This window comes from Pterocles gutturalis, unplaced genomic scaffold, assembly GCF_000699245.1.
Source record: "Pterocles gutturalis isolate BGI_N339 unplaced genomic scaffold, ASM69924v1 scaffold32472, whole genome shotgun sequence".
NCBI classification, from domain to species: domain Eukaryota; kingdom Metazoa; phylum Chordata; class Aves; order Pterocliformes; family Pteroclidae; genus Pterocles; species Pterocles gutturalis.
In genome coordinates this window covers 12,966-36,592 of record NW_010116529.1, presented here as the reverse complement: position 1 = coordinate 36,592, position 23,627 = coordinate 12,966, and the positions used below count along the sequence as shown (strand labels likewise).

Genomic DNA, 23,627 nt, shown 5'->3' with positions numbered 1-23,627 from the left:
CCTTTGGTCTACTTATCAGATGTCCTGATACTTTGACATAGTGCCTTTAAACCCACCCTTTTACCTGTATTAGCACAGATGACACTCTGACACACTGGAAACAGAATTTTTAATGAAGCTATGAGCTAATGTGGAAAATTCCTACCTAGCAGGATGTTTTGTGAGATCCGACAAGTAAGCAAAAGGCAACACCCAAATAACCTGTGCTAGAGTCATAAGATCTACAGAAAAGTTACTTTTGCTGCCCCAGGAATGACTATTTGGGAGGTCTATAGCAAAAAAGCTGGACTACACGATTGCCACAAATGATATGTCACATCAGCAAAGCCTATTCAAGTTACGTACTCAGTTTCAGGTGTCATTTCCAGCAATGCAGGGAAAATGTGAGTCCCATTACAACACAGAGAAGCGGTGCCTTGGGGCAAGCACCTCTGCTAGCTCAACACTGTAAAGACTCATCTCTGCCACTTGACTGCCCAGCAGATCTCTCGTGCAAGAATAATTTCTTGTTTGAGTAGCTCATTCACGGTGTTATGCTTACTGAATATTGACCATGAGGCTCCAGTACTATATATGCCAACTGTTTTTAAAGTGGATATTTTTCACAATCCAACCAAAAAGCAATTAAGTTACTTTTTTAAGAGAACTGTCAAATCTCAAAAAGTAGTAACACAGTGCTTATGCCAGAGCTATACATATTTTTTTATAGATGTCCATTCATGTGTTGGTTCTGCCTGTCTTAGTCAATTTATAAACAAGGCTGCATTATTTTTCATGGTTTATGGCAATTCACTATTTTGTATATATAAAATTTGATGAATAAAATGGGTAGGTATGAATTTGAGACTTCTGAAATCTATAGTCACTTTTCTAGAAATTCACGTACAAGTATAAAGCAAAGGCGGCCTGTGTCCACTCACTGTGCATATCAGTAAGACAGCCTTGTTTCTGCACAGTGATATCTGAATTTACGAACTTCTCTCTGAGGTGGAGAAGGGGCCATCCTGGGGCTGTGTTTGCCATAGTGTCCCTTTTCAATGTCAAGTGGAATTCCTTACGTCTTTTAAAAAAGAGATGAATGTCATGCTTATATTACCTGCCACCATCCCAATCCTGTCCCAGTACAGAGCACACACAAACAGCACAACGCTTATTAGCGTAGCAGTCAATGGGCAGGGCATTCTAGAAGATATTTGGAAGTCTAAAGAATCCAGATGCTTACCTACATCTCTGCATCTTTAGAGATCCTTCAGTTCACAAGGACATTCATGAGATGTTCCCTGCTCTGCTACTTGACATACCTGAGCTGTTGCTTCCAGCCAGCATGGTTGGGCTGACAGAGGATCTCCCCAGCCTGCTGGACACCACAGGCGGGCCGGGCGTTCCATCCCATTCCTGAGCTTTCCCAGGCTCCCTGGAGGAAGCTGTCCCGTGATGGCCTCCCCTCTCTTTGTTTTCCAGCTTTGGTAGTGGTTCAGTGCTGTGACTTCTGATCTTCAGCTCATCTAGTGGTTCTACAAAATATACAAATGCACATTTCATTATAGAGTGCTAATTATATACACATCCTATAACACACATCATCCAACAATCTTTTGCTCAATATTCCATATAAACCAATCATAAATCTTTTAAGGGCAAATTATACCGCCTAGGCCTAAAACCTATAGTTTATGTAGGTTTCAATACACTTTTTAATTATTAAAACCATACACAATGGATAAAATTTAAATTTTCTGTTGCAACTTTTATATGCCAGGAAAATATTTTTGAAAATGGTAGCCTACAAAATTATGCTATTATTAACAATTTATGGAAATATTTGAATTCTTTTCAGCTGTCATTTGATTGGGAACAAGTTCTTCTTCAGGCACTTTCTAAGGAAGATCTCTCCTAAGACAATATTGTGCAAGCAACATATTCCTCATAAGCTCTAATAAAAAGAACACAATCCACAAAACTGTCCAGTGTTAATATTTCAGGTGTGCCCAGCACCATAACCTAAGGAATAAAATTTCAGTTTGTTGCAAATTCCTTCGAGTCAGAAAATAACTTTCTGTTTGTAACACTATGAGTCAATAAAAGGAGGAGAAATTAAAAAAACAATTGAATGATTTTTCAAGGGAAGCAGTGATGTCTGCTTTCTTCATGGCTGGTGGTTTTCTGTTATTTTCTGGAGACCCTCTTTTCTTGCAGGTTGAGCACTTCATTCCTCATCTTTTCCATCTGTAGCTGTGAAAAATTCACACAAAAAACTAGATACAGAAGAAACATTAGATTGCTTTTAGTTGTAACAGCTAATTTTTGTGCTAGTCAGTTATTAAAAGCTTGCTGAATTATTTGCCTCCTTTTAGCACAAAACCAAAAAAAAATCCCTCTGAGTTAGGAATTTTATACTGCATATTTAAGCCCAAAGACATCCTTACATGCTACTCTCAGTTCTAGACATTCACGTTTATAAGTCAAAACTCTAAGTTCTGTACGTATCTACAGTCTTGGAATTCACATTTGATAGAGACAGACAATCTTCCCTTGAGCCCTATCTCAAAATCTTTTTGTGGCTACGAGGGACATTACAAGATCTGGGACAGCCAAGCAAAGGGAAAATGCCAGGAGCCATTTGCAGGAAGCAGATGACCCCAGCTCCCCAGGGGACACAAGCAGAACGGCAGTGGCCTGGCTGTGCAGGACTGCCAGAGGTGCAATGGCAAAACTTTTCTCAGCAGCCACTTCCTCTCCCATTTATCCCCATCGCCAGGAACTGGGACTATCCGACAGGAATTACCACTCAGATAATAGAGTCCCACAAAAAGAACCACATTCAAACCACTTTGATTTGCCTGTGGCTCAAAAACCCCACACATTGTTTACCCTTGCTACAGCCAACACTGGAAGATGCAATACTAGATATCTGTATGGTATGGTAGAGACCACACCTACGCACAACAGTAACAAAATCTCAAGTTGAGTTCTTTGACATTCCAGTCTGCAGATGAACTTGATGAGCAGCAACACAGTCAACCTGAAGTTTCGTCAATGAAATGTCATGTAGGAAACATGTAAAAATATCTGCCTGGATATGCAGTGCCGTATGTAATCATTAGCACATTTCATGAAGGGCTATCTATAATAAAAATTAATGTTAAGGATATCATACCACAGCCTTCAAGTTTTTTTTTTTAAATTACTCACAGGAGTAACACTCCATGAGAAAACGATAAAATAACCCCAGTTTAGCAAGTCTTGTAAATAGGATTCAGTGACATTTTATGTGACAAAGACCTTCAAAAACCAAACCTCTTCCTTGAACTTTTAGGTCACTTACCTACTTCAATGTAAGCAAAAATCCAAACTTTGTTTTTCCTAGTTGGTAACCCCAGCAGGGTACAAGGTCTGTATCAATATAACATGACATCTGCCTTTCAGGGGCCTTTGCTACGAAATGTCTGTAACACTGCTCTATCTGTGACTGCATAGAGAGACTCGCTAATACACAGAGCCATGCAAAAAGATGTACAGCCCAAATTATAACTAGATTTGTACTGTTATCAACAAAAATGCTCTTACATTTTTTCTGAGCATTGATCTATCAAAACTAAGGATGTAGTTTTTCACATTAACAGATACAAGCAATCATATCTGAGTTTTTTCTTTACATCAATCACATTCACTTCCTTAAGACACTGATCTGGGGAAAGGAACGATACCAACAAAGTTTCAGAATTCTTTGGAAATGCACACAATCCCCTTTCCCACCATTACAGAATGCTGCCTACATTCCAGCTCTTTCTTCCCAGCAAAATGAAGAGAAAGCCAAAAGAATAAAATACACTTTAAAAAAGTCAGAATCTGGCCCTGCAAGTGCCCCACCAACTGAATGCATCATTCAGTCGATTTAATTGACTATGTCCCTCAGCTGCTACTGGAAATGCTGTTGATTGCCTTAGCGAAAACCTTCTCTGTGTATGCCTCATTGACACTACTTGAACATCGCGCCTTGATATTTCACATGCTCGTGCAGCCAGCCCTTAGTTGCAGTGGAAACACTTTGGTTGAGTGTGGAGGTAAGGATTTATCCACTTTAGTTTACTTAACAGAGAAGCATTTGTACTTGTTGCCTGATAAAAGTGATTTGTGCATTCTTAGTTTTATTATCAGCTGAATCAAAGCACAGCAGTTCTCTGCAACCAGCTGGAAACTATGGGAATACTCAGACTAAATAAAGATTTGGCTTATAGTCTACTTCTTTATAAGGTGTAGAAAATCAGTTTTCAGCTGGCTGTCTAGACTTCGTAAATTTACATACCACTATGCTTTCTTGGGGATTTTCAGTTCTCAGTTTATCTGAAAAGTAATATATCCTAAAAACAAAAAGCAGATTGAACCAGATTATAATGTCATGCAACCCGTCACAGAGCCTGAATCATTATTATTTGGTGATCACTATCAGTAACATTGATACACAGTCAGAAAAACAACATGTCAGTATTTTACACAGTTTTCTGTAATATTACTTTCCTGCTCACTTGTGAATATGTAAAAAATGAAAAAAAAATTTAATGCCTCACTTTTCCTCGAATATTTTGGGGAGGATTATAGAATAATTTCAGCTTTCTTAATAAATGTCAATGGGAATCATACTCAAATTCAATAAAAAAAATAAATCACTGTGCTAGTTCTTGCTTGACTGAAAGAGTGCCTCAGTCCTAATGTGCCTGTGACAGCTCCAGAGATGCAGAACGCTCCCCTCCCAGGTCACAGCGCATCACTGGGACCTTTTCTCGACTGTCCCAGTCACTTGGATGTTTTTATACTGTCAACTACTCCCTGCTGCAAATGCAGCTCCACGAAGCAATCTCAGTGGCGCAGATTACTGTGTCTCATAAAAACACGCTCATTGCTCTGCATTTTTGCTCCTGCAGTCAGGCACAAGGCCCTGGCACAAAACAGAACGTCGGTGTAGCTGCCAGCTATGGTTACCTATGGGGTGGTGACCTTACCAGCTGAAAATCAGACCAGTATATTTTAAACAGGGTAAGCCTTTAGAAAAACTACAGCAGGATCTAAATGGCCACTTTATCCACATTGATCCCATACTGAAAACATGAACTCTAACCAGCCATATGTATCTACTCTGCTGAAGGGTAACAGTAGCTGCCACATAGCTTTTTTTTTTTTTAGTTTCTCATTTGAGAATTACAGAAACACAGACGGGATATAAGCTACCTCATGCTGTTAGAAACTTTAATTCAGAGGTAGGAGATATTGAAGCTCAGTGTTTTGTTGGGAGCTCACTCAATCATACGATGGCCACAGGCAAATCTTTTCACAGTCAAATGCTGTATTTTGAAAGCTGAAATTATTATGGAAAGCATCTTTATTGTTCAGTAATTCATCAGCCAAAATACTACATAAAAATGTAAATTTCAAGAAATAATTCACTGCTTTAAATATTTATTGATACAGTTGGTTGAACTGCCATAAAGGCGTTCAAATGTTTCAAGCACTTCCAGGTGTCATGGTATTTCAATATTCAAAGATATGCATTTTTCTTATTTATTTCACCTGGCTTTTCCATTTCAAGAATAAGATGGTGGCTAAAATCTCTTAGAGAGAACACATTTTAGAAATAATTGACATGAACAATTTCCCCTCTGTGAAAGGTCCTCTAATGGCTGCGCACTACACAAGGCTGGCACGTGAGCTTTGGTACTGGTAAACTCATAAATGCCAACGAAAACAAGAAACAAATGAGTTAGTCAGCTGTAACTTGGACCACAGCAAACTGAAAAATACAGCTACAGAAACCATCTTACCTGAAAAGCTGTCATGGAATGAATATATACTCTGTGGCTGGTCTGCCACTCTGCTCTTAAGCACAAATTAATCTCAGGGCCCGGTGGCTTTTTAGTGCAATGCCAAGTGATAAACAGCAGAACCTTTATTACAGCTTGCGGTTTTGGGGAGACGAGAGAAAAGCCACTGTCTCAAAACTTAAAATAACGGTTGCTCTCTGCTATCCCTGTCAGCTGTGAGCTGAAACGCATAAGCTAATCATCCATGCATTATTCATTTACTCTTTTTTCTGTGTGTTTGTTATAAACCTAAATAAATAATACATTACTCTGGGCAGAACTCGCATACTGTGGGAAGTAAATGGTACTACTCACAGGGTCTGAAATTCAGCGTATGCATGCAGGTGTAAGTCAGTCACTTGGGATGGGGTTTAGATGTGAATCAGAACTCCCGATCTGCCAAAGCCCCGACACGTCACACCTCACCTTGTGCAAGGCGGGCAGGCACCTGGCCAAGGGCGCAGGAGAGCAGTGTCCCCAAAGGCACCCTGGCCATCAGGAGGGTGGAGATGCAGGATGCACTGCAGCCAGCAGGTGTGTGATGATCAGAGCTACCAGAGACACATCCCAGGCTTCAGCTCCTGCCCTCGTACCTGGGGCAGAGCTACGGAGCCAGCAGCAGCCCTGCTCAGTGAGCCATGTCTCACCCCAGGTTCTGGCCAGGCACAGCTCCACCAGTGTCCCATGTAACACTGCCAGTATGGCACCAGCATGTGCCCATCTGCTACAGACTGACCGCTTCCACAGACATCGGATGTAGAGCAAGACTAAGCCCTTGAGGGAATCCCATGGTTTCTTCTTTCTGCACACCAGGGATTTTTATTTCTCTTTATTATGCATTTAAAAATTACAGCTGCCTTTTAATGGCTGTCTCGATGTGTGGTGGTTTGTTTGATCTGCACAGCTGTAAATTTCTCCTAAAGAAAACTAACAGGCTATTAATACCACATGCAAGAAACATGGACAATGCTCAGTGCTTAAGCCATTTTTCCAAAAAAATAGTATATTATACTGTCAGTGAAAGCCATTTCCTCTTCTGTATTAACTATGGTAGTTTGTCTATTCTGACTTCATCTGCTTGCTAATTAAGCAGAAGTTTGCTTTGCATATCAATTTTTAATAGCCCTTTTTTACAGTTAAGTGCAAGTTGCAGCAGCCAGCTTGTTCAATTAAAAGCAGCTCTGACCTAGTTCCATGCAAAATCAATAGAAAGACTGAAAGAGTCTCACAAACCATCTAACATTTAAGGAGACATGGCTGAAATGCTTCTCCATGTTCACTGAGCACGTTTCTGTGAGCACTGTAGGGTTTTTTTTTATTTTACACAGTGAAATCCAGTGGAGATCACATCTGCCTGCTACAGGCCTGCAAGGACCAGCTCTGTCTGCTACAGACAGCAAAGGGAGGGGAAACAGGCATCGCTGAAGAAATGCATTTGGCTGATTTTCTGTGGCTATCCTAAAACTGCTAAGTGGGCAATCCTGGCTAGGAAAACAAGATAGGAAAAGAAAAAGCCCAAACTGCAATTAATTGAAGATAAAGAAAAGAAAAGAAAGGATAGATTTATACCAAAAGACCATCCAAGGCTTTAGAATAAAAATATTAAGTGAAAATCATGAGTGTTATAATTGGTTGAAAAAAAACCAGAATAGAACAGAATAATTTAAGTTTCAATAAAATTCATCTGGCATTATCAGTCACTTAAAAGATGAAGTTTTAAAAATTCTACTTAAGACACGCATGTAACATTGTTTGATGTCCTAGAATAAGGGGAAAAGTCTTGTATACTGATGGTTGATTGAAATACAGGAAAACCTGTTTTTAGTCTTACATAAGGAGAGCCATTTGATCCAAGATGATCCATATTGTATATTTTGGCATATATTATATAAGTGATAACAATATACTATGTCCTGTTTCCAAAAAGGCCATCGTTATTTCTTAATTTCTTCCAATACTGCGCGTGATCTTCCAAGTGTGCCCATTCTGCTGCAGACCACCTCTCAGCCTGATCCTTGGACTGAAAACACCACATCTGGAAGATGTGCATTGTACAGATGTATTACCAAAGCAAAAAGCAAAGTCCTGGGACTCTCACCATTAAATCAAACAGCATTCTTGGAAAAGATGTTATTTTGGCACTCTATTATAGGTTTGCTATTTACCTCAGACCAGTTACAATTAAGCAGAATGGTTTATTCTCTGATATTCACTGCATATTTTTTTTCTGTTTTCCTTTCAGAGCTGGTGATGTTGGAAATTGGTGACTTGCACTTACGTGCACCTCAACAGAAGCCTCTGTGTTGCCCAGTGCCTTCTTGGGCAAAAACCAAGAGTGCAGCAAGTCAAAAGGAATTCTGCCATTGACTTCAACAGAGCAAGGGCTTTCCTTCCAGCAGTCATTATTTGGGGCTAGCCAGCTATGCTGATCCACATGAATGTATAGCATAGTTGATATTGGTGAGCTGCAAATACTTCTCTTATGTAGTTTGTGCACCCAGATCTCCTGCTGATAATCCAGGCTGACCTTTCAGTCAAACAACTAAATGCGTGCACTTAGATTTCATACCTGTAGATGGGTACGTACATGGTCTATGTCTGTTTGCAGCAAATAGGATTTAAGTAGGAGAAGAAGGAAGATGATGAGTTTGAAAAGTCTGAATGTGGCCGTCTTGTGAAACCTTCTCTCCCCCGCCTTCCTCCGTTGGTATCACTCACACTAGCCTTGGACTACTCAGCGACAGGCATATGCAACAGAAGCATGTACTGCCATCCCCAGCCTCTAGTCAACGCTGATTAAAGAAAACACCGTTAGATGAAACGTGCCATTAAACTGTGCAAATCAGTGACTGTAAAAGGTTGCCCAACTGTTACTAGCATTCAATTTGGAGAGAACATAGTGCCTACTCTTAATGGCTTTCCTTCCCAACCCTGTTCATTTCACTGCATGCTCATTGTGTTATTCAGGTTCTTATATATACAGCCTTCATATTTGGCTGAGGAAATGGCAGTTTGATGGGCACTGCACATGTCCTAGCACAGTACAGCAAGAAATCAGAAGGCAATGGTGAGCCAAAAAAAGCGAAAATATGCTTTAAGAAAAATGTTTTTGTAGAAAGTTCATGACCTTAAGTTTCAAAGCTTCACTTCAAAAATATCAATCTTTCATAGAAGTGCTGACTATATTAAACTTGTCAACATTTTCTTGGCCAAGTGTTCTGATGAACTATAGTTCTGCTGAACTAGCCTTTGAACTACATCAGCAGTTTGAATGCAGGGTTTTTTCCATTGTTTGACCACTTTCATTTCTTCTACAGTGTATGTCTTCATCCAGATTCAGTAGTAAATGAGAATCTGTTGTTAGTCAGAAAAATGCAGAGATAGTAATGGACACTGGTTGTGAAAACTGGGGACAGAAACCTTCACTCTTGCATTTTCACATTAAAAAAATCAGTTATAAAGTTGGATTGAAAAGAAATTATTTTGTCTGTATTTTAACTACCTTTATGAAAAACATTTTTACTAATGCTTTTCTCTTTATTGTTTCTATTAATGAACAAGAAAATTTACCTGTCCTTATTAGAACAAGCGTCCCATTTGTACAGCTCACCTTCTACCACCATACGTTACCAGTAAAAGGGAATCCTGATATTGTCTTAACATTGGCCCTACCTGAATTTTGCTCTCAGTTTTACAAAGCCAGGCACAAGCATACGGGCTTTTCTATGCAGCCTCCGTGCCAAGCCTAGCTGGGTCAGGGTCCCAGCACTATTTGCTCTGTAAGTTAATGTTCAAGGTTTCTCCCAATTACAGAATGAAATCCATATATAATTCTGTCTTTCTGTGCCTTTTAACAGAGCCAATAATTTTAGGCCCTCTCTACCTTCTAATTAGACATCTCATTTTGTGAACTGGTTTTACTCTTGCTAGCTAAGCAACTGTTAATTCAGGACTTCAGATCCTGAGGAAATAAGTAGAATGCAGATGGCCTTACACAGCTCCAGCCGATGCCTGGGCTTGTAAGACATTACTATCATTGCTTTCACAAGTGGGCAGAGCAGTTAGTGTGGCCAGCACAAATGTCTCTGTATGTGTTACAGCACATATAAATGAAATATAAATTATGTAAACGTTGCCTGAGCAGTAAAACAGCTACAGATTTCCTGGAAAAATGTACTTTTTGAGCAATTTAAGTCACACACAAAAATAATTTCCATCTCCAGCAAAATTGAACACACAGCTTCTCTTTTTCAGATGAGTAGTTACAGGAACAATAGTTCTCCTTACTCATTCTTAAATGCCAGATAAAGTGCTAATTGCATGTTACTGTTTTAATAAAAAAATAATTATTAGGGATGGATAATTCTGTTCAGAAGAGTAAAAGTAACACGAACCTTCACATTAAATTGAATGTAAATGAACCTAATTATTTAATATGCATTATTATCCTGACAATTCTTTCCTCTATGTTCCTGTACTTCTCACCTCATCTATACCTAGCATGTTTGTACACCCCTGCAGTTTCATGGTTCAATATTTAAATCAATGTTGCATGTATAACCCAAATAAAACTATTTCTAACTCTTTGATTTCTCTTCTAACTGATAGACTCCTGGAAGGTCCAGAGAAAACTTAAGGAGAAGCATATCCACCTTTTCTCAGTTAAGAGTCTAAATCAGAATACTACAGGTAGATTAGAAAATACACTGACAAAAATGTGTAGCATATCATGCAGTCATCCACTATTTTTTCTTAGTCTTTGTACTATTCATTGCCACATTCTGGACACTTAAGTGTCTCGGTTTGCAGAGTGGTGTTGCAAGGAACAGCAGCCTAAGACAAGGAGAAGACCCCTCTTGCCATAATTTATAACAGGATCCCCCAAAGTGTATTTTATCTCATACTACATGGACCTTTGGATTGGGCCTCTAATGACGAGGTTGAAGAATTGAGCTCACTCTGCCAGGAAGCAAATCGGACCATGCCAGAAAAAGTATGTCTTTTAAGAATGGATATATAAACCTCTTAGCCCAAGAAACTGTCAGTCTTTGTTACACGTATCAGTAAGGTAAAGGCATTTTAAGAAATATCAGGAGGAGAAATAGCAGTCAGAAGTATTGGAGGATTTTAGAACTGAGGGAGGAAACCTTGTTCTTTCCTTTATTCCCCCAAAGTTCCCACCATCCTCTTCTTAAAATCACATAGCTTCTACAGCTAGAGCTGTATCACTGTCAGTACAGATAAGGCACTTGATTAAACACCATCTCTTGTAAAGATGCAACAACAGCAGCTCAAGAGATCATGAAACCATGTTTCAGATCATAAGCCACCATGCAAAAGACTTTCATTTAGCAACAATCTCAAGCATCTCCTCTGGCTATGATGTAGATATTCCAGTTTCAGGAAAAAAAAAAACCAAAACAAAAAAACAACCAAACAACCAAAAAAAAAAACCCCAGATTTTTGTTCACATTCTGTTTTTCACTCACAATAAATTTTGGGGAAACTGTTATGTTCTGCTCTCTTTGAAACGTGGGCAGTATTTCACTTTCCTAAAGCTCACAGTCCTTGGCTTGGTGGTGGTGTGGTCTGGGGGACTTTATATTTCCTAAATAAAATTGTGATCTCCTTCCCTGTGATCTAGTTTGAGCAAACAGATTTAAGTGCTACCTCCATATACCTACCTGTGGAACATGTCAAATATGGTTCAAAGTGTTTTATGAACATTGTGCTTCTTAAACCCAATAAATGTAGGCCTTCCTACAAACAGTCTCTAGTTTTACTTTTAGGATTTAACCAAAAAAAAAAAAAAAAAAAAAAAGCACTTGAATCCTAGTGAAAAAAAAAAAAAAAATCTGATTCTTAACTTAGAAAAAAATGCAATTTGGGGTCCAATGCTCTGTTATAAAGCCAAGTTCTGAAAGATCTAACAGCTGCCTTGAAAAAGTAGCCCTCAACTGCCAGAGGCAAAGGCAGAAGCACCAGCTGGTCCCACCCTGAAAGTCATGGCTTCAGCCAGACAGCCAACCCACCAAACGATGCGCTACAGTCCTTAGCCACTGCTTTAATCTACACTCTCACGAACTTACTTTCTCCCTTTTGTAAAGCTAACATGCACAGGCATCTTTTTCACATCCGAACTGCAACTCCTGCTTAAAACTGCTAATTCTCTAATTGTTGCAACACACGATACGATTTTAGTAAGATACTCTACAAAAGTCCTATAAACCAAAGCTGACACCAGACATTTCCTCCTGCAAGAGGCTCCATATTATTTTAAAACAAATTATCTGCAGCTGACACCAGGTTAGAGATAACTAGACAGTCCCCCAACAGCTTTATAGGGCATAAAGTTTAAACACATCCATGTTCAATCCAACCATTCCCTGTTCTAGCAGACAGAAATAACGCACAGCTCCCTATCAAACCCAGAAGCCCTAGGGAGGAGGCCATGCATGAGAGCACAGGGTTGGGACAGCCACCCACCGCGGGTGCCACAGCTGCCACCCGCTGGGCATGTCCTCTCAAACCTCTGACACCACCAACCTGGCTGGCTTCATTCAACGCAGCTGCATCAGCTTTGCGAGTAGAGTGTAGCTCGATTCCTATCCTCTTCCCACCCTCCCTGTCCCCTTAGTTCTTTCAGAAAAGGAGGGCCCTTGATAGCCTACATACCACCTTCTCTAAAAAACACAGTGAGAAATTTTAAGAAATTGTATTTAGCAGTTTTGTATATGCTTACGGAAAACATCACCAGAGGAAACATTTCTTACCATTATTACTGAGCACCCAGAAGTTGTCTGTAAATTGTGTGGTCCTGTTTCAAACAAAAAGACAATAAACTCTCCGATTCACCCTCCCTCTGTATGACTACATCATTCTGAATACAAGCTGTTCTAGTCACAAAGGACACATTTATTTTCTTGAAGCCAGAGACACAGATGGTGTAAACTGGAGTAGCTCTCCCGATTTCAAAGATGAAGCAGTGATTTATAAGTGCTGAGGATTTGGCCTAAAGGTCACGATATTTCTCTGGCTCAGAAAGCTCTGTTCAGGGGCAAAAAAAAATAAAAAAAGAAAAAGAAAAAAAAAATCAATGTCACTTAAAACTCAGAATCTATTATTATCCACGTCCTTAAGCACAGTACATGTTACTTTGCTTATTCACAACACAGCAAAGAGGTGCTGGTAACTGAATTAAAGGCAATTTTTTTCCTTTATTTTTAACAACTTTCAGACAACTCACATCTACATTAAACATACAGAGAAAATGTATTTTTCAGTCCTTTACCTGAAACTGTCTTTTACTTGAAATCTAACAAAAAGAGAATAACTCTTATCTCTATTAATTTTTTTACCCTTTACAAGTTTATTTCTTCTTCATAAAAAGAAGTGTTGATTAAATTGCTAACCAGAAATTCTACTAACCAGTCAAGTAATATAAACAGAAGGAATAAATAAATCTGTACACATCAATCAGAAGCAGCAGCTGTTTCCAGAAAAACTGAAGCAATTATTTATGAAATTATGTCTTCTTCAATGCTTCTGTATACCGTCACAATCCCAGGAGGACTTGATTTTCTGATGAGCCTAAATTGCTGAATTAGAAGAGGAGACAATGTCATGGTACCAATTAGCAATACCATTGCATATCATCTCAAAACGTGTGTTTTCTATTTTAACAACTGCATGTAACAAAGATATTCCTTCATCTTAAAAATGGAGCAAACATCCCATCCATTAGCGACTTGAAAGACTAAATACCCTTAAAATAGACATACTCGCTTTTGTGTGAAAGCAGCACGACAGCAAACAACGTAGCGTGCATTTCAGTCATGGAATGGGTACCTACTGATTTATCCGTTGGACACAAGTTCTCAAACCTGGCTTATCCTTGGTGCCGAGAAAAAGATGAATTACTGGCACACAGTGCAAAACAGGGCAGTGATGGTGCAGCTACGGCAGGGAATTAGCATCCAGGCATGTGCAAGCTGCCACTGAGCATCCTTTCACATTTTTCTTCTTTGTACCTTTGCTTTCTGTCTAGAAAAGGGGAAAAATAACCCCCATTTCTAAAAAAGGAAATAAGGAAGACCGAAGGAACCACAGGCTGGTCAGTCTCACCTCTGTACCTGGCAAGGTGATGGAGCAGATCCTCCTCAAAACTACGCTAAGGCACACAGAATATAAGGAGGTGACTGGTGACAGCCAGCATGGATTCACTAAGGGCAAATAGTGCCTGACAAATTTGGTGGCCTTCTACAATGGGGTTACAGCATTGGTAGATGAGGAAAGAGCAACTGACATCATCTACCTGGACTTTTGCAAAGCATTTGACACTGTCCTGCATGACATCCTTGTCTCTAAATTGGAGAGACACGTATTTGACAGAAAAATACATAAACTGAAATCCCGCCCTGTCTATGTCCCTCATTCTGCATTTCATGCATAGAGGGGGAGGTTAAACAACCAGACAAACCCATGTGGGTCTTATGAAACCATGCTAGGAAACCAAGAATATTTGCTTCTAAAATGTAAAATTATTCTGAGCACATCTCTAGCAACTTTCACTTGACTCATTTCCCAAACTCTCTTTTCCAACATACTGTTCTATCTAACAGGAACCCAAAGCTGCTTTCTAGCTCCCTGGAAAGCACCAGCACTAAAAAGAAAAAAAAAAAAAGAAAAAAAAAAGTAAACATTTCCACTCTGACTTCACAGTTTCTTCATGGGAGCGTCTCAGCTCCCTGAAATCAGCATGAGCCCCTTTTTAACAAGTTGAGCCACTTCGGCACCCCTCCCCTCCCTTCCACACACTATTTGACAGCTTATAATAAAATGTTTTAGATTCCTAATGCAGCAGGTACCAGCCAATAACAGGAAATGTTAATAATTATCCGTTTTCAATCACTTTAATTGAATTTTCAAAGTAACACATTCACAAATTTCCTCCCTGTATGTGACTAGAAGCTGAAGAGTAAAACTCTCCGCAAGCAAAAGCCAAAGCAGCTCCAAAGCCCTGCAGCGCAGCTAAGGAAAGGAGCCATGGGCTTGCTGTGCCTTGCGTGTCCTGATCTCACACCTTGTGCACAGAGCCAGGGGCACGCAGCAGAGGTAACTATTAGATTGTTCAATGCATTGGGATGAACATTTGCAACACTTGCTCAAAACAGGCACGAAGTTCCTGGGATGTTAGGAGGAAAGGGAAGCCTTAACAAATGGAAACAATCAATACACCAACAGAAAGGGGTGGTCCTGCCAAGGGTTTACAGGACCGTTTCACCTAGAAAAAACGCGCTGCTTTGAAATGAGTGCAGATCAGATGTGCACCAGCAGCTTTTCTGTTTTGCTTTTTTAGGGTGTGGGTATGCCTACAGGCACCTGACTTCAGTTCTGTAATTTCACAGAGTACAGCATGTTTCCATGGTACAGAAAAGACAGAGACAGCACGTACAGTTCCAGAAAATCTGAAGACTATTCTCTCACTCCGTAATTCCCTCATTACTGAAGGACATGGGTAACCCAGTCAGTGCATATCCTAAAAGTAACAGGAAAATGTCCTTCAACACAGCTGGATTGAGCAGTCATACTTCAACACCTTCCAACTGCAGAAGAAAAGGACACACTGCAGCAGCCCAAGGACACCAGGCAGTGTTGGTACCCTGTAAATGGCTTTCCCCTCACCTCCAAGACTGACGTTATCTTTCACAGGGGTCTGCCAACTGGTAGGGCATGCTACCATGTTACCCCACACAAAAGCAGGAAGGGTTAAAGAACAGTCACTGGCAATTAATAATGTTTATCTTTCCCATTCTTTCACATTATTCATGCTCTACATCTTTCTTCAGTTTTCCATAGGGGTTCTCTCCACCTTTCTGCCTTTCTTTGTGATCATCTTCCACCATTTTTTAAATTTCTGATTTGGCCTTACAATTTATTTTTCTTTGTTCTTTTCTCCTCACCTTCATAACTGTGCCATAATGCGCATTTAAGATGCTAACAGCACAGAAGAGGATTTTTACAACAACACAGCACAATAAGTGAGCTGCTTACCAAATCCAGATAGACACATCACAACTGCAGCCGGCAGATGCTGACTGCATTCAGCAACATGGCTGGGGCTTCAGTGGAAGCTCATATCCTCAGAAAATGTGGCCCTGAGGTGGCAGTCTCCTTAGTATCACTGATTTACCCCAATTTTCCCACTAAAGCAATTCTAGTGAACTCTAGAGGAATAAAATGGAGGGCGATAAAAAAGGAAAAATGGAAGAAGAGCAAAGAAAATAATACAGAAAGGCTACATACAGGGGCAGCTTTGCTTGTGTATTGAAGCTGTTTGACTGGAGATAAGGTTTGTGCAGTCCCCCTCCTCAAAAAGAAACCCACTCGAAACTGCCACAAATTAAAAGCTAGTGAGTACATTCAGAGTTTGGACTCAGATGCCAAATTTCCACAAAGTCAGTTGCAGTAATAACAACAAAGATGAGAGAGAATTTTCTCCATAACTGCTGCAATATTTTCCAAATACCTTCAGTTGAATATAAAATTCAGAATTATGCCTTTTTTTTTTTTTTTTTACTAGCATCTGGCAGTGAGAGCTTCAGACAAGTCACTGAGGTCTGAGTCTTGGAGGAATCAATAAGAAAGTTGCTTGAGATGTGCCCAGAATAATTTTAGATTTTAGAAGCAAATATTTTAGTTTCCTAGCATGATTTCATAAGAGCCATAACTCCTTTTGTGTGTGTGTGTATTATCCTCTAGAGTCTGGAAATTCTTCTGTATGCTGAGAGCAAATTACAGTTAAGTGACAACTAGAAAACCACGGCAGTCCCAGCTAGTCCTATGCTACACATTTGCTCTCCCATAGCTTAAAAAACAGTAATTTATAACTGTATAAGTGCCTTAGGATTCCAGTGTGATTTGCAGAAGCAAGATTTCTTTAACAGATCATATGCTTAGTCCAGTCTACACTATCTATCACTATACAGTCTGGTCAGATTCTAATCCCACTATTTAGACTCTATGGTGGACAATTTTAACGTAGAATTGCAAGACATAAAATGCTAGACCTGTAAGTGTTTTCTATAAAACTCAGAGTGTCTTCTACCTTTGTAATATCTGAGCACAAACCTGGTTCTTGCTCAGTGCAGTAATCCCACAGGATTAAGTCATACTGTAAATACCAGAAAAATTACAATCAGATTAGATGGGCAGTCTGTTCATTTACTCAACACAGCTGTACTCCAGAGTCTTTTCACCACTGGTGTCTATTTATAACATGAATGGTTTGTCCTTAAAGTAAATGAACACAGTTTATATTTCATATTTCTTGTTTTACCATTTGTGACCAATACAGAACACATTTCTACTTCCTAGGGAGCAAGTAGAATGCCCCTTGAGAGGCCAAGAAGAAACCTGTTCTTGGTACAGATCTGCAGGGCAAGATTTATTTTAAATTTATCAGTGAAAAGTCTCTTGAAAGGTCTGCATTCAATTTCAGTCAAGTGGAATATAGAGAATATCTTTCTGGAAGTAGGTATGAGACAAAAGCAGAGATTTGCTGAAGCTTCCCAGGACTTGCCACATTCACAGAAGGAATTTCCATAGGTTTCAAAGCTGGCACTTCTGCGTACATCGGTGAGCATAGAACTGTCCAACTTCTGAAGATCACCTGGTAGATCTGGTGTAGCCTGGGGTTTACAGGGGATTTCTGCTCTCTTATGAATAAGAAGCATGTTTATGTTCAATATTGGCTGTACTTTGACAAAATGTCCCTGCCACTTCAGTGCAATTATTTATGTCACATCACATCCCTCATAATTGTTTCCAATTGCAAGAACTGTCGTGCCTTTTAGGTACAGATTTGCTTCCATCCAGCACACAAAGCTGGTGTTACTGTATTTTTATTACTGTAATCACTTAGTGAAACCTGAGTCATGGAGCTCAGGCTTTATGATTGCAGGCCACAAAAATATTAAAGCCAAATTAAGCAGACTGCTGCACCAACTTGGATTCTCAGTATCCTGCTAACTCCATTCTCCCCTCCACCTTCTGATTTCAGAGTCAGTATTCCTGATTTGAACAGAGATAGATAAGAATAAAACTGCTGAGGTTGAGGCAGGGGAGTCCATGAACAGGAGGAATGCTTTGCATGCCAGCCCAAACCATTGCCACCAAGCTTCTCCATCCTTACGTGTTTGCACGTACTCAGCTGCAGAGGTGCAAGGCAACCTCTGCCCATGAACACCCAGAGGGGGTGTTCTTCTGAGCCTCCTGAGCGTGCCCCAAAGTGACGTGACCACACTGCGATGAGTAACGTAACAGAGCAGCACAAGCACAACCAGAAAGGCAGGGCAGAATGTGCCTCTCTGCTGTAGCAATGTGGTAGCCTGGAAACCAGAACACCTTCCTTCATCAGGTATAAACCAGCATAGTTCATCGCATGGCATTTAATACAGATGCCAAATATAACACTTACACAAACATAAGATCAGCTGTTCTCCAAAGAGAGCTTTGCCAAAACCCAACTACTGTCTGATTATTTTGCTACCTTCTGCTTGGACAACTACCGTGTCTTTGCATCCATCAAGAAAGGAAGGATGTGACATGGTGGGAAGATTCCAGCTCACATGCGACCCTTACAACTGTGGAAAAGCTGACAAAAACTGACTCCTTTTGCAAGACCAAACCATGAATTGTACTTCTGTAGAGAAGTATGCATACTTTAAAAAATCTTAAAAATGTAACAATATGAAAACTAAAGCAATTTTAACAATAATCACTTTTCTTCCTGTTATGAGGAATTTATACAAGGAATTTGGACTTCTGAAGTATTTGATTATTGCAATTATTTGATTTAGTTAAAGTGAAATATATAATTACACAAGGAAGAATGAGGAAAAACTCTATCAAGAACTTACTTTCTGCAGGTTCCTTAGATCTTCTGCCACTGGAGGACTTCCTCAGGAGACTTCGTCCTGAGGTAAAGAGGCTAGTTAGTTCCTCCAGAGGACTGGTGGGTGTCCGAGAACGGGAACTACTCTGAGATGATGACCCGTAGGTACTGACCGAGGCATTTACCATCTTTCCTCCTTCTTGCAATGTGTTTCTGGTCGTAGAATGAGGCACTGATGGAGAGCTTCTTGAGAGACTTCCTGAATGTACAGAGTCATAAGGTGGAGGTCTTTTGAGGCTTAAGGGGGTAAGAGACCTACCCATACTTACAGGAGAAGGTGAGGCAGAGTGACTTTTAGGATAACCATGTGGAGACTGTGTTCTGTATAAGGTAGAGGGATGAGGAGGTGAGGACGTGTGCCCAGGAGTGCTAGTTCCATGAGATACTGTGTGGTCTTTCTCCAGTTTTTGATGGCCTGGTGTATGAGGTGGCAGTGAAGATGGAGAAGCTCCAGCTTGTTGTTTGATGTAAGACACATTTTCTAAAACGGGAAGCTTTGTGACCTCTAATGGAGTTAGAGGAGACTCGTCAGAATTCGGGGAACACTGCACTGGTGCTGGTGGGAACACCAGCAGTGGAGGTCTGTGAGAAAGCAGATTTGGAAATGGCGGGGGTATATCACAAAGCAAGCCCTTGGGAGTAGATGGCACTGAAGACTTGGTGAAATCTAGGTCAGGCACTGTGGGAGTAGCACACTGAGAAGAACAAGTGTGATGGTCATATTCACATTGACATTTTGAATCTTGGCCTACATCATCAAATATAGGGTATTTCATCTCCTCATAGACTGCTTCGCTTTGGTCATCCTCATCTTTTTTGAAGTCTCTGAGAATATTCCCAACCATTTCAATATAAACAGGCTCTTCTTCCTCTGTGTCTGGGGCAGGACTGCTGACCTGCGATAAAGAGGCATCCCTAGTGAGCGTTGTCTTCATAGGGCCATGCTTTTTGATATACGTTTCATCAAAAGATGTGCTTAGCTGAGTGTTTGGATTTCGTTTCGGTTTAGGAGGTGGAATCTTCTTTGTGTATTCATCACTGTGAGGTCTTGGTTTGGCTGACACTGAAAACAGAACAAAATATAAATTCATGAGAAATCTGTAACACACTTTGTCAACCATAGGATCTCTGTTACAGTGTCATAATTTTGGAATGGATTTTCTGCGACCAGCTCGTTGCTGGTCTTCTCTGGTATTGCATCAGTAGAATGCTATTAAAACAACACCCTGTTCAAAACACTCCTAATTTTCCCCAGAACGCTCTGACACTCCCGTATTAAGTAGCTAGTGAGCACTTCCCTTCCTCTGAGACTTCTGCTCTCTCCCGAATCCTTTGGACAGAGGACTTTCAATTTTTAAATATTATGCTTTTCAAATATCACTGTGGGATTTTAAAGACCCAAAGAGCTGCCAAAGACATAAAACTAAGTATCCAAATGAACTCCTTATGGCTGCAAGAGAACAGTTAAGATCCTGGATGTTCATACTGGAATGACAGTGACGTAACTCTGCAGTGACATAGTGATGAATCAAGAGCTTTTTATTTATAGTAACTTCTTGCATGAAGCACAACAATTCTCTCAGCAGTGACTGTGAAAGAAAACACTCACATACAAATACTGTAAAATTAGCTGTTGGGATAATCCTAATAATTTATCTGGATCTATCCTATGAATTAATGAGGCTTCAGTGAAGTCAAGGGAGAACAAAGCATCTCAGAGATTCAGAACCTTCCCAAACAGGTTATTTCTAGAAACAATAGACCTTTTTGTCTTTGAAATTATAAATTGAAACACTGTGCTGAAATTTGTTTGAAATGACTGGTCAAAGGTTTCTTAGAAATTATCCTTTATGAATTAAACAATAAAGAAACTCATGGAAATTGCATTTTGTTCACTTTGCATAAATAGTTAATAAAACGTCTCATTAAATGTTGAGGTTAATAAAATGCCTCATTAAATGTCTGGGTGAAGTCAGTTTTTATCCTAAGCAGACTCAACAAACTTATTCAGAAAGAAAATTTACCACATATACTAAATATAATTTATCTTCCTATAGAGTAAATCGTTCTTGCACTGAAAGCATTGATACCTCATTGATAAATTTCCCAATTTAAAAAAAATCCTAAACTACAGGCCAGTTTAGAATGGCAGCTTTCCTGCCTTACCAAACTGTGCTGCTCCTTGCAATTCCCTGTCACAGACCTACCCCTGCGAACTCAGCACTCGGAGAAATTTCCAGACACCTTCTGCTGAGCCATCAGAAAACAGCAAATTTCTAATGTTAAACCAAACAGGCAGTGGTTGGAGTTAAAAACCCTCTTTCAGAAACAGCCTCAAACATATTACTGAAGCCAGCAGCCAGGCACTGTTCTGGCAGCTGAAGGACAGTATTGTGACAGTCTGCGAGGACGCTGGCTCAGGTCTGGAAGACACCTGCACTACAACACCTTACTAACGTGATCTGGTCACTGTCAGAGGAGGATTCAGACATAGTGTTATCACTTTGTCACATTTCTGCTTTGATCTGCTAAATAACCTCTCTTCATTTCTTACAAGGCATAGCAACAAAAGCAGATGTTAAACAAGGTTCCAGTTTTGTTTAGGAATAAGGAGATGTGACTATATGTGTGTGCATATATATTAAGTAATAAGAACACTCTTTGCTGACGGCATCTGTTTAAGCATAACTTATAACTAAAGTAAATCTTGTCAGAATTAAAAAAAACCAACTACTCAAAAAATGATATCATGCTTTCATGATGGTTCCAATTAATGTGTTCCACTTAGTGACAGGCTAGGGACATGCAAAAGCTTCCACAGATAGGAGTATTTGGTAGCTTTATAGGTTTTCACTAAGTGGATATATCCTAATGCACTTTAATTTTGTCTTTTTAATTAACCCAAATTAATTTTCTTGAATGTATTAGGATAGACTTTTGGGAATGAGATGTAGACTGTGAGAATCATGTGGGTTTTTCAGAAAATATTATTCACGATGTATTTAACAGAATAAGCAGATTTTTCTTGCCATGCTTCCAGATAAATCACCATTTCCTTTCTGTTTAGTCTGTTAATTGTATGTTACGTTCATATACATTCTACTGACATAAACTTGATCTCAATCCTCTCTCGACACCTCTGATAATCTGATGTACAACCCTGGCAAAAGGAATCTTCTTTAGCTCAGTGTCATTAAAATGAAGAGTCAGTCAATGAGACTGGTACAAACTGCCTGATCATTTCTGAATGTTTTGCCCAGGATCTGAACTCTACATTAGACCAGCTAAAGGATTACAGCCTTTGTTGCATTTGAAAATTGTGAATTTTGTACACAGATGCTTCTCCCAGTCTTCAGTTCCCTGTGCATCATGCTACCATCCTTAACGGATACCTGAGATACAAAGGTTTCTAGCTCCTCTGCCTTGTTCAGACCCCCATTCCCTATGCTGTCTTGTACACCTCCTGTGCCATGGGTGTCACACTGAGAACGTGCTCTGCCTCAGCCATAGCCCCAGTCTTCCACCTCTTCATCTGCAGGGATGTTAATGACAGACAAAGTAGTCAAAAGCTGCTCTTGTGCTGGAGGTCATATAGCCAAAAGTGGTCAAGCAAATTGCTAGAAACAGCATATTTTGCCTCTTCCCTCCTTCCATTTTCACAGTTTTTATCCAGCTGATGAGGTTCTGACATGGGGTCTAGACCTGTCCTTAGGTGTTGGGCTTTGCATATAGAGCATTCACACATTATTACATTACAGACAAGAAAATGAGAAATGTCATGGAAAAATGATTGACATTCTGCCATCTAGTCTTGTAAAGTATTTTTGCATCGGTTGAAATGAAGTGCCGCAGTGACACACACAGCATTCTCATCTGCTATTGCATGATATGTAGCATTAGCCTAAAACACCTGTGACATTATCAACAAAAAGGTCAAATGCCCCAGTCCTGCTCCATGATACACAGGGTAAAACATGACAAGGTGAAAGATTTACTTTCCTTTTCCTATTAAAAGCATTTTTTCCTCTGCCACAGTTTATTTTGTTAAAGCATCTATTTCCAGGAGGTGGTAAGTTACTGAGATCTTTTTCCCTCCTTGATGAACTGGATTTTTTCAAACTAAAATTTTACACTAAATGCTTTAAATATTTTATAGACCTTATGAAGGTATAGCAGTACCTCCTATATGCTGCACAGAGTAGGAACATCTGGTGCTATAAGACTTCCCAGAGAAAATACACAGGTAAATGGGTAAGATAAATAGCAAGGGAACCTTTTTATTGGGACTGGGAACAGAGGAACTGCTCAGCACCTACTGGGAACTCCCCTCAGTTGCAGTGGGGCATTCAGGAGATGAACTGAATTAAATTTAAGAAGTCCATGATGCAAGATGCTTACTCTGTTTATTTAACAAAGGTTTCTACTCTGAAACACAGCTCCACAGCAAGGGCTGAACTCTATGGCACACCCGATAATGAAATATGGATCATGAACTACTGTTCCAGCCCAGAATAACAAAGAAAAAAACCAGGAATTCTGCAACTGAACAGGGCTGTGCAAAGCCAATTAAAGGAGCAGGGAGTATTTGTACAGTTCCTGTGTTACCAACATTTGGCAGGGATAAATGTGCATGAACGCAGAAGCCCTGGCAAGATCCCATAGCCAATGAAAGGAGATTATTTGGCAATCTCCAGAGAGGAATGGGCAAGTCTGCTTTAAGTACTTGACATTTATCAGGCAGAAAAAGCATTCGGTGCCTGCTGGGAACATAAACTCCTATGAAAAGCAAACCATGCTGACATCTTGGTGATACGCAT

The 23,627-nt window shown here is 39.9% G+C and overlaps 1 protein-coding gene across 1 annotated transcript; it reads right to left on the bottom strand.

Annotated features, from left to right (window-relative positions):
• Positions 1-1,301: 1,301 nt before the first annotated feature.
• NYAP2 (neuronal tyrosine-phosphorylated phosphoinositide-3-kinase adaptor 2) lies at positions 1,302-23,627 on the bottom strand (the record flags this gene model as incomplete). The annotated part of the gene is made up of 3 exons (XM_010075545.1): positions 23,624-23,627; positions 18,776-19,873; positions 1,302-1,514 (listed from the first exon to the last, which is right to left on the bottom strand). Coding segments are annotated over exons 1-3 (1,315 nt in total), but the record flags the coding sequence as incomplete, so codon positions are not given.